Source organism: Echinops telfairi, unplaced genomic scaffold, assembly GCF_000313985.2.
Source record: "Echinops telfairi isolate 266 unplaced genomic scaffold, ASM31398v2 ScPeMD7_7457;HRSCAF=8495, whole genome shotgun sequence".
NCBI lineage: Eukaryota > Metazoa > Chordata > Mammalia > Afrosoricida > Tenrecidae > Echinops > Echinops telfairi.
In genome coordinates this window covers 17,781,712-17,793,160 of record NW_022111357.1, presented here as the reverse complement: position 1 = coordinate 17,793,160, position 11,449 = coordinate 17,781,712, and the positions used below count along the sequence as shown (strand labels likewise).

The 11,449-nt window shown below is 57.0% G+C and overlaps 1 protein-coding gene across 1 annotated transcript in view; it reads left to right on the top strand.

Annotated features, from left to right (window-relative positions):
• Positions 1–9,524, top strand: part of WDTC1 (WD and tetratricopeptide repeats 1) — a 22,236-nt gene extending 12,712 nt beyond the window's left edge. Inside the window, exons 8-12 of the mRNA XM_004705331.2 lie at positions 785–958; positions 3,780–4,015; positions 5,363–5,537; positions 6,467–6,659; positions 7,667–9,524. Coding sequence (XP_004705388.2) covers positions 785–958; positions 3,780–4,015; positions 5,363–5,537; positions 6,467–6,659; positions 7,667–7,864 — 976 coding nt within the window. The 3' untranslated portion in view covers positions 7,865–9,524. The remainder of the gene's footprint in view (positions 1–784; positions 959–3,779; positions 4,016–5,362; positions 5,538–6,466; positions 6,660–7,666) is intronic.
• The last annotated feature ends 1,925 nt before the right edge of the window (positions 9,525–11,449 follow it).

Genomic DNA, 11,449 nt, shown 5'->3' with positions numbered 1-11,449 from the left:
CCATCAGCTTTCTTCACCACATTTGCTTATTCACCCGCTTTGTCTTCAGCGGTTGTGTCGGGAAGGTGAGCATCATGGAATGCCAATTTAATAGAAGAACATATTCTTGCATTGAGGGAGTACTTGAGTGGAGGCCCATAAGCATGTTCTTATCAGGCCGTATGCTGGCTTGGAGATAACAATGATTCACAGGTGTTCAAATGCGTTAGCCCTGAAGAGAAACAGGGATGCTCTCTAGAGCAGCAGTTCTCAACCTGTGGGTTGCAATCCCTTTGGGGTCAAACGACCCTTCCACAGGGGTTGCTGGATTCATAACAGTAGCAAAATTATGGTTATGAAGTAGCAATGAAAATACTTTTATGGTTGGGGGTCACCACAGCATGAGGAACTGTATGAAAGGGCCACGGCATGAGGAGGGCTGAGAAGCACTGCTCTCGAGAGATCCATGAGAGGCACTTGGGCGATCGGCGGTTTAGCTCAGCATAGATGGAGGTGGCTGAAGCAGGTGGTATCAGATACTATTGTGCCTTTGAGTTTGATTTTAAATTGCTTTCAGAATGTCCATGACAGTTTCATGTCTGTTCCTTGGTTTTTCTCTCGCCTCCATAGGCAAGAGTGTCTTGAACTTGGCTTATTACTTATCACAGTAGCCGAGGCCAGGGACAGCAGTGGTCTTCTCTTCCAGAGGGCAGTGCAGATGCCATGAGCCAAGAAAACCCAGGTGGTCCTCTGACTCATGCTGCAGACTCCCATCTACCTTGACTAGGTTCTGCTTCCTCCACAGTCCCCAGGTAGAGCTGCCCCCATACCTGGAGCATGTGAAACAGCAAGCCAATGAGGCGTTTGCCTGCCAGCAGTGGACCCAGGCAATCCAGCTTTACAGCAAGGCTGTGCAGAGGGCCCCTCACAGTGCCATGCTCTACGGGAACCGAGCTGCTGCCTACATGAAGCGCAAGTGGTGAGTGAGCGGAGCAGAGCGACCTCGGATGAAGTGACCAGACTGAAAGGCAGTGGGCCTGATACAGAAAGGTTGCTGATGCCTCCAGGGAGGGAAACTTTGGCACCCTACTGCCTCTCGGAGTTCCTTAGGCTCACCCAGGCCTCTCCTTCCTACCTCTACCTTGGGCCCGTGAATCAGGAAGTCACCAATACCAAGGAAGTTTACAGTTAAATAGAACAGAGGCATGTTCACAAGCAGTTCCAGTGCGGTCCTGTGGCCACCAGAGAAGGCAGGGTTGAGAGAACCATGACAGTCCAATGTAGGAAAAGTGGGCTTGAATGGAAGGAGCAGTAGCACCTCACTAGGGGGGAAATGAAGGGTGGTATTTGAGATGATTCTGCAACTCTTTGTGCCTGGGTTTGCTTTCCAGTGCTCTTACAGCCTTTGGACCAACACCCCCGCCCCCCAAGATCGCAGAGGTCGGAAGTGGATATGGGTCAAGTTAGGGTGTCATAGCTAGAGGTGAAGAAGTGGGTTCCTACCCTGAAGAGCCCCTCAACTTCTAAGGGTGTCAGGACCCCAGCCTTCTGCATAAAGTGGCAGCAGACAGGCAGGCCCCCATCCCCCAGACAGGGCCAGGACTGGAGATGGATAGAGCTGGGCCCACAGCCATTTCTGCTCCGTCTGGCTTCCGTTGGCTCTGCCCAGATAGACAGGACAGCTGGTGTGCCATCGTATGGCTATAACCAGGCAGGCCAAAGAGGGAAGCTTAAGCAACCCACCCAAGTCATCAGGGGTAGTGGGTGGGGCCTCAGGAAGATACTACCCCCACAGGCCTTCCCCCGGCATTAGGAGTTGGCCAAGGCCGAGGTGCAGCCAAACCCGGAGATGATTTCTTGGAGGCCATCTTGAAGCAGTTCACCTCTCTGTCCCCACCGTTGGGTGGGATGCAGTGGTCCACATGCAGACTGGCTAGCCTGCTAGCTCCGTGTCCCTCCTGTCCTTACAGGGAGGGGCTGATGATGTCCCAGTCCACGTGTGTCCCTGCTATGTGCTGGGACAAAAAGTCACTGGGTTTCTGGGCTTCTGTGCTCCAAAGCACCCAACCTCTGGACAGATCCACACAAAAGGCGCAAAGCAGGGTGTCCCGTGAGTGGTTCAGGTAGAGTGCTGTGGCCATCGGGGAAGGTTCTGTCCTGTTAGCTGGGGGTCAGCAGAGCCTCAGGAAGACGTGCTATCTGAATGGGCTCTGTATTTGAGCAGACTTAGTCCAGGAGACGGGGAAGGACATTCCAGGGATAGGAAGCAGAGGAACAAAGACTTGGGGGTGGGGGGCTGAGTGAAGAGCTTGTTTGCAGAACAACAGACCCATTTGGCTGGAGCAGGGTTCGGGAAGGGCCTGGCAGAAGATGAGTCTGGGAGGTAGCCTGGGGCCTGCCTGGGAAGGGCTTGGAATGCCGAGCGGTGGGGTTGGCCTCCATTCAGCGGATGATGGGCAGCTACTGAAGAGTTGTGAGCAGGGGCGGCTGTGACGCGGGCTGTCCTTTCAGGGAGATTAATCTGGCAGCCAGTCTAGGATGGGTGAGCCTCCGAGCCAGCCTGCTCTCTCACCATCCCCACATTCCTGCCAGTGACCCCTAGAATGTCACATTCTGTCCCAGGCCGCTCTCCCCAGGGCTGCCATCTGCTCCTAGGCACAGCAGGAGCTGTCACCCCTGGCTCCTGGCTGGTCTCTGCTTAACTCCCTCTCCCCAGGAGCTCCGAGGGGCACCTTGCAGCCAGTAATTGGGTTTCCAAGCAGGGCCTGCTCCTTCATCACAGCCACTCATTTTGACACAGACCACGCCAGCCCTCGAAGCCGGTCTGGTCCCCTGCCCCCATGCTGGCCGAGCTTCCGGTGCCTTGTGCCCTGTGAAGGCCTTTTGGCACTAGGGAGTGCTGCCTGGCCCCCTTGGGTCTTAGACCCATACCCCATACCCAGATGGGGGGTGGGGGGGGTAGAGAAACCAAGGAGCAAAAACTCAGCCTCCAGAGGAGAAGTGGATCCTGGGAGCGCCTGTCTCTCCAGATGAGAGGCTTGGGGCATGAGTGTCCTATATTTTGGCAGAGGCTGAGCAGAGGAGGGGCTTCTCTTTCAACTCCCTCCCTGTTTCCAACCCCCCCCCCCAGGAAAAACAGCCCCATTCCTCTCATCCATATGCTTCCGGAGGCCGGAGGAGTGGGGGTGGCTTGGATCTCCAGGCGCTCACAACCCCCCTTGCCATCAGCTTCCAGAGCCCTGACTCTGCCAGACATCAGGCCCCATCCTCTAGCCCCAGGAGGCAGAGGCCACAGCTGCTCGGGATCAGTCAGCCAGGACAGACGGGGGTCTGGCGAAGGCCTCGCTGCCTGCTGCTCAGACCCTGAGTTCCCAGCCTCGCACTTCTGGCTTCCCCAGACCACAGAACCGTCCTTGAGGGCCCCCTGCCATGGACATGGCTTTGAAGGCCAGCCGGGGTGGGGGTGGGGGGGATTTGAGGAGGTGGATGGAAGAAGAGGGAAGGCGGGCTTGGGGAGCCTGAGGTGGGCAGGATGCCAGGCCTTCTGCTGCAGAGCTGCGGGTGCCTGGGGTGAGTGGGTGCACAGTTGCACTCTCCCCAGCAGAGGGCATCCCAACACCTCCTTAACAGTCTCGGTCCTGGGGAGGGGCGGCGAGTCTAAGCCAGGATTCTCCCCATCTCTAAGTCCCTCCCAGACTTGTCCCATGGGCTGGGGGGCCCCAGGCAGGCTGGAAGACTGAGTGGGGACCCCTTGTTTGCCATGTTGCTGCCCCACCAAGCCGTGCCCCCTGCCTTCCCAGGGATGGTGACCACTACGATGCTCTGAGGGACTGCCTCAAGGCCATCTCCCTAAATCCATGCCATCTGAAGGCACACTTCCGCCTGGCCCGCTGCCTCTTTGAGCTCAAGTACGTGGCTGAGGCCCTGGAGTGCCTGGACGACTTCAAAGGGAAGTTCCCGGAGCAGGCCCACAGCAGTGCTTGCGACGCGCTGGGCCGCGACATCACCGCGGCCCTCTTCTCCAAGAGCGATGGTGGTGAGTGGGCAGTAAGGAGGGGTTGCTGTCACTCTGCTGCATGGCATTCTGGAGAGAAGCCGGAGTTCAGATGCTGATTCAGAACCACGTGCCCGAGACAGTCACGTGGTCTCTTCAAGACTCGCTTTGCTCACCTGAAAAGGAGACCCTGAGCCCCTCCCACTCAGAGCCTCGGTTGAGGCTCGGCAGTTACATAAGTAACGTGCCAGGTGCTCAGGAGAGGAGTCGACTGCAGCCAAGAGCCAGGTCCCGGGGGTTACAGTTAGGCCTTCGCATCTGCTCAGTGACAGACCCTGGGCCCTTCCGTTGGCCTCATGAGTCAGGGCCCCGCAGCCGGTTGCCCTGCTGCTTCCAGTTAGCACAGTGCCACCGAGGCACAGCCCAGAACAGTAGAAGGGCCTCAGGTGCAGGGTGCGGGGTGTGAGCCCGGGTCTATTGGCTGCTTTGGTGTGCCCGTGGGAGAAGCACAGCCTCTCCGAACTCACTGACTTGCCTGCACAAAGAGTCCTGAGTGTGTGCCCGCTCGACTCTGTAGTGTTGCAGAGCGCCTGGGTGAGTGCAGTGTCCTCTGTGGCAGACACGGTCCTCACCTCTCCCTGTGCAGTGTGCAAACCAGGTGATGATTCATTTGTTTAATGGAAAGTCATCAAGCCCCCGCCATGGGCCAAGCATCGGCTGGACTCTGGGACACAGCTGTGAACAAGAAAAAACTGTGACAAGCACTGTGGGACCTTGAGACTGGATAGGTGTATGGGGAGAGATGGATGGCCGTCTCCTCGTGGGAGAGACAGTTCCAATGGGACCTGAAGGATGAGGAAGAAGAGTTAACTAGACATGAAGTATAGCTGTGGGAGGGAGAGGTCCCAGCCTCAGGACCAGCAGGTACAAAGAAAGGCCCTGGGGCCGAAAGCAACAGGCACTTTGAAAGCAGAGAAAAATGGGTGAGATTTTTTCCACAAGTCATTTAACCCAACAGAATTGGGGCCCATGACAACCTGTCTTCCAAAAAGTAAGAGGTGGGACTTGAGTGCCCTAAGAACTCTAGCTCTTGTTAGAAACCCCCCACCCCCACCCCCCCAGTCAGGACTCTGCTTGCCTGCCCCTCCCTCCCTCCCTCCCTCCCTCGGAACAGAGCTTGAGCCTGGGCATCTGGGGCCTTTGAGACCGGTACTCCGGGACCATCAAAGGTCTCTTCTGGAGCATCTTCAAGGGCCAGAGCCAAAGATAACTCTCTCTGCCGCCTTTTCCTAGTTCTGTGGGGTAGGGTCGGTGTCAGGAAGCCCTGTTCGTGGTGGACTTGGGCTGGTAGGGACAGGGCTCTCATGGTTCCTTGATCTCTGCCCCCAGAAGAGAAGAAGGGAGCTGGTGGGGGCGGCCCAGTCCGCCTTCGCAGCACGAACCGCAAGGACTCCATCTCGGAGGATGAGATGGTGCTGAGGGAGCGAAGTTACGACTATCAGTTCCGCTACTGTGGCCACTGCAACACCACGACGGACATCAAGGAGGCCAACTTCTTTGGCAGGTCTGAGACCCTGGAGAGGGAGGGGCACAGCCCTATCCACAGCAGAGGGCGGTGGGGAGAGATGGCGTGGGGGTGGGGGGAATCATGCTTTTAGGAAAGTCTGCAAGCAGCCCAGCTTGCCTGTTTGCCCTTGGGCACAGAGCCCCCACTCTGCCGGCCTTGTGTCAGGCTCAGGGAAACGCAGTAAGCTGTACCCACCCGTGAGGCCACGAGAGCTGGTGCGAGGAAATGTCGGGGAGCACCCGGCACTGGGCCGGGGGTCCCTTCACCCCTGCCACCCTCCTCTGTCTCTGGTTTCTTCATCTGGGTGCTTGGTTTCCCAGTGCCAGCAATGTGAGGCATGAGCCCTTACTCCGGCCATTCTCAACCTGTGGGTCGAGACTCCTTTGGGGGTCGAACGACCCTTTCACACAGGTCGCCCGATTCATAACAGTAGCAAAATGACAGTGATGAAATAGCAACGAAAGTAATTTTGGGGTTGGGGGGTCACCACACCATGAGGAGCTGTATGAAAGGAGGTGGAAGCCTGGCGTGCCATATGTGCTCACAGCAGTGCCCGGGCCTTGAGAGGCAAAGCCCCTGTCCTAAAGATACTGCATACTCTTGGCGCAGAAGAGACGCGCCAGCGAATGAAGACCCTGCCTTCAGGCCCCTCCCTCCAGTGTCAGTCCAGGTGGGCAGAGTGCTGTGGGCGAGCACTTGTCAGAGAAGAGGCTCCTGAGAGCTGGGAACGAGCATACTTTAGGGACAGTATCTTGAGGGGACCCAAGTCGCCCAGACCCTGGGTTTCGGAGAACAGTAAGTGGGGCCCTGTGGAATTGTGCCGAAGGTGGAGACCCCGCTCCGCCATGTCTTGAGCCCAGCAGCGTGGGCTTGCAGCTCTAAGGGAGTGCCCCACCTGACCTCTCCCTGTTTCTGGCCCCTACCAGCAATGCTCAGTACATCATCAGTGGCTCTGACGATGGCTCCTTCTTCATCTGGGAAAAGGAGACCACCAATCTGGTGCGCGTGCTCCAAGGAGATGAGTCCATCGTCAACTGCCTGCAGCCGCACCCCAGCTACTGCTTCCTGGCCACCAGCGGCATTGACCCTGTTGTACGGCTTTGGAATCCCCGGCCGGAGGTGAGGATATAGGGGAAGTAGTCGAAGCCATGTAAGGAGGAGGGTAGAGCCTCTGTCAGGCCCCCGGCTGGATCTGTGAGAGCTGGGAAGGGGATGAGTCCAGCAGAGGCTGGACGCGGCTAAGACAATCGCTTTCACCCGGGAGCCCAAGGCTCCGTCAAGATGGGAGCCTTCAAGTTCTGGCTGCTCTGCCCTGCGGGAGCTTATCTCCCAGCTAGCTATGAAGATGAGACTGCTCCTCTTGGGATGCAGGCAGGCAGAGAAGGGAGCCAGAGCAGCCCCAGCATGGCCTCTGGACAGGGTCCCTCAGTGGACCCTGGGAATCCTCACACACACCCAGTGTGGGTCCCTTGAGGCTGCGCAGAGGACTGTCCCTCAGCCATAAGGACCGAGTGCAGGATTCGGAGTCTGGTGGTCTCCTTCACCTGGTTGCCCTGCCTGCGGGCTTTCTCTGCGGCGGTCTCTGGGCACGGGATGGCCGCACCACCTCCACAGGTGGCGTGAGGAGTGAGGCAGTGAAGCCAGTTGGGTACTGATCCCTCAGGGACACTCGGGATAGTGTGGTCCCTTCCAGTCCTGATATGTAGGCAAAGCCTCCAGTCCCTCCCCCTCCCCGCTTCTCAGCTGGGGAAACGCAAGTCAAATGGTGGACAGATGAGACCAGAGGTCACCTGGGCCCTACTGACCCTCTGTAGAGCGGAAGTTTCATGCAGAGAACTCTTGAAAGGAGTGGGTGGCGGAGGGGAGAGTGGCTGGATTTGAAAGTGGTGGCAGAGCAGAGTTGCCCGACCTCTCTATAGCCCTGGATGTACCCCAACAAATCCCGGGGGGTGTGCCCTCCTGTGTCCTGTTGTGTGTGCTGCCCCTCATCCATAGCCATATGTGGGTCCCCATACGTGTCCCTCTGTGTGGTACTCTAGCATGTCCCCTCCTGCACATCCCATCCGTGTCTGCTCCTGAGCTCGTGGCCCCGCCCACGCACTCCATCCCTCCTCGCCCTCCCCCAGAGCGAAGACCTCGCTGGCCGAGTTGTGGAAGACATGGAAGGCGCCTCTCAGGCCAACCAGCGGCGCATGAACGCCGACCCGCTGGAGGTGATGCTGCTCAACATGGGCTACCGGATCACGGGCCTGAGCAGTGGGGGCGCGGGGGCCTCCGACGACGAGGACAGCTCCGAGGGCCAGGTGCAGTGCCGGCCCAGCTAGGCCCGCCAGGTCCCGGTCCCCAACCCCTGCTGTGGCTGGAGCTCGGCCCTGGGCAGGAGGTCAGGGTGTTCTGTTTGGGTTTGTCTTCCCACCTACCCCGTTTTAGGTCTCCGTTTTGTTTGTTTCGTTTTCATTTCCCGTTTTGTTAGTTTGGCATTGGGGCTGGGAGGTTACTACAGCTCGCTGGCTCTCGAACTCTAGGGCTGATTTCCTCAGACTGTCGCCAGCCCATGTGGAAGTCCCACCCCTGCAGGCCCACCTCCTGCTTCCAGGACCCTGGAGGCCTCCTAGTCTCAGACCCCTCTGCTGCCCTGCCCCCAGGAGGCAGCAGGAAGGGGAGTGAATTTTCCTGTCTGGTAAGGGCTAGCCTTGACCTGGTGCCACTCTTCCTGGCCAGCGAGGCTTGTCCCCTGTGTCTTCAGGGACCGTTCTGAGAAGGGATGGGTCCCACCTTCCCTCAGGGCCACCAGTGTAGGGTGGGAGCAGAAGGCAGAGTGGGAGCCCCCGTGTGGGCCAGGCCTGGGGGTAGCAGAGCATCCTCCCCTGCCCCTATCCCCACCCCCACCCTCCAGCACTGACTCTGGGCCCTGCACCCGCTCTCACTGGCTCAGCCTGTCCTGCGGGCCTGGCCAAGTGGGCAGTGCACCATACCCCCACCCCACCGCCCTGCCACACTCCTGGGCGCTCCTCGGCCTCACTGTGAGCTCCGGCCAGGCCTGCTCTTGCGGAGGTGGCGGTCCCTGCCCTTCTGCCCTCCGCCCACCTTCTGCTGAGCCGCCACAAAGACCAAAGAAGTGATGGCTTCTCTCTCTGTCCCTGCTGCTCCCAGGGGAGGGCTGGGTCTCCAACTCAGCCCTTCCCTCCTCAGCAGCCCAAGCTTTACACTGGATGCAGCGCTCACCCCACCACGCACCAAGCCTCCCCTACCCTCAGCCCCCTGGGCGCTCCGCCGGCCATTCATCCTCCACCACCCCCACCTCCTCCTCACTTCCTCTTTCCAGCCCTCCAGCTGCAGCCTGGGGGAGAAGCAGCCTCTCTTCTTCCCGCCTCCCCCCACTCCCCCCCAGCCCCGTCTCTGCCAGGTGCCTCCTCTCAGTCAGGCCGCAGAGCAGCCCTGGAGACCTGAGGGCCAGGGAAAAGCTTTTTCACAGTTTTAAGAAGAAGGGGGCGGGGGTGAGAGTAGTGGTGGGGGGTCTGGCACCAACTCGTTATTGCTTTAATCCCAGCAACACAGGTGGCAGCTTCTCCCCCTCTCCACCACCACCCCCCCAGTCCCTCTTCCCCACCCGTTCTGCTCGCTCGCTAGCTCTCTCCTCGCTTGGTAATGAAGTATATTTATTGGTGAAGGAAACAGCTGCTGCTGCTGCTGCTCCTGCTGCTGGGACTTGCTCCCATGTCTCCTCTGTGACCTTTCTCTAGCCAGGCGGGGAGAGGGGGAGCAGTGGGGCTGGGGCCTGGGGCCCAGGGACCCGCCTGGAGCCACTGAGCTTTCCTGTGTACAAGCCACCTGCCATTCCCTCCGGCCTCCCACCCAGCCTGGGCCCTGCAGTGTGGAGAGACACACAAGCCTTACTGTCCTCTGGGGCAGGAGCCGAGCCTTTTGTTGCTCTGCTCCCAGGAGAGTGAGGGTGACGCAATTGATTAAAACCATTTTGTTCTAGGTGTGGCTGGTGGCATTTATGGGGTGCATTTAGGGGGACCAAAATGGAGGTACCTGACCTTGATGGTGCGTCTCTTCCCAGTCCAGCAGAGGCCCGCTGCCTTCTCACCTCTGTAGCTCTGGGACTTTGGGTCCACTTCTCCCTTTCCCTCTCCAGGGGAGAAGGAGGTCGGCCGGCCGGTAGCATCACTGTGCACAGTGGCCACCCGGGCCCAGGGCCAGGCCCAGCACTGGTGGCTTGATTGGCAATAATCAACCTTCATTTGGTAGGCCTGTTTTCTTGTCTGTAAAATAAGAGGGTTACAATCTCAGTGGTTTTTCAAAAAGTTTTGGTCTGAACCCAGGCAAGAAATACACATTTTACATTGTGAACCAAGATATGCATACTTATTTGTATGTACATAGTAGACAGAAATTTTACACAGTATTACTTCATTCTTATTATGTACTCTTTAGCCATCTATTCTATTAGCAGGAGAAACCCTGGTTGTGACCTACTTCAGTTTGACATGCCCTGGGATAGAGGCTCCTTAGTGTCTCAGGGATTCTTCATGGAGCCTTGAGCCAGAAGAAATGCTTCACAGCTCCATGTATTACACAGTTAGATCCAAACCACTGGTGAGTATCTATGTCCTCACAAGGTAATTACCTGGAAAAATAATACACTTAAACTGAGAGGAACAATATTTTTATTTTGTTCTCAGATAAGCCCAGTTTCTTACTCACTGGGCTGTGTACCTGTTTACCCTGCACAGTTTCCCAGTCTGTACGGTCAGGTTGGACGCTCACAGCCTCATTTCCTGTCCCACGTTGACTTTCACTTGCTTGTCACAATCACTGCTGAAAGCCCACCTTCCCAAAGATGATGTAATCTAAAGGGATGTAGTGCCATCTAATGGTGAGACCCGACTACCGAGAGTGAGTAGTTCTCTCAGGAGTCAGCAAGCAGTGAGCCTCTCCCATATCCAATAGTTGCTGTGCTCCCTGGACACTATGGTGTCTTGGTACCCAGTGTGGGAGACCTGGCCCAGATCAGGGTTCAGTGCCGTTTCACTGCTGAAACCTGCGGCTTCTGTTGGTCCCTGTGGAGAAAGCGAGGTTGGGTGGGAGGGTGTGTGAGATGGGAGCCAATGAAAAGAGGCTCTGCCAGACGCACAGTAGGTGGTGGTGTGAAGCTGATGCTGTGTGGCTCATCTGTGTTCCCAAACTGACATTGGAAAAAGCTGCTTAAGAAATTCCCAGACCACGCGTGCGCAATCAAGGGACCTTATTCTGGGACAAGCAGGTGGTGTGTGCAAAGTCCCAGAATCCCACCAGGAGCTCTGCGTGAGTGACCCAAGGTGGCTGAGCTGTTGAGGGCCTGTGGCCATAGGAAGACAGCCCAGGGGTGTGTTTGGAGTTGAGGCTCCGTTTTCTTCCTGTTTTTCATAGACTTTAAAAGTAGCTTTAGGTTTTCAGAAAATTGAGCAGAAAAGAAGAGTTCTCATAAAATCCCCTCTTTCCCTCTCACAGTTCCCGCTCACATATCACCATCTTGGATAAAAACCAAGAACCCATTGCTGTCAAGTTGATTCCGACTCACAGTGACCCTCTAGGACAGAGGAGACGTGCCCACGGGGTTTCCAAGGCTGCCATTGTAACCACCTGTAACTGCCATGCTACCAGGCCTGCTTGATGGCTGCATAGTATAATATACTTGTTACAATGTATACTTGCATAATGTAGTATATTTGTTACAATTAATGAGTTGATATTGATACATTATTACTAACTAAAGTCCACAGCTTACATCAGGACTCGCCCTTTGACAGTTGTGTGGTTTGACAAATGCATATGTCCACCACTGCAGTGTCGTACTGAACAGTTTCGCTGACCTGAAGAGGCTCTGTCTCCACCTAGTCATTCTTCCATTAGCACCCTCCCCC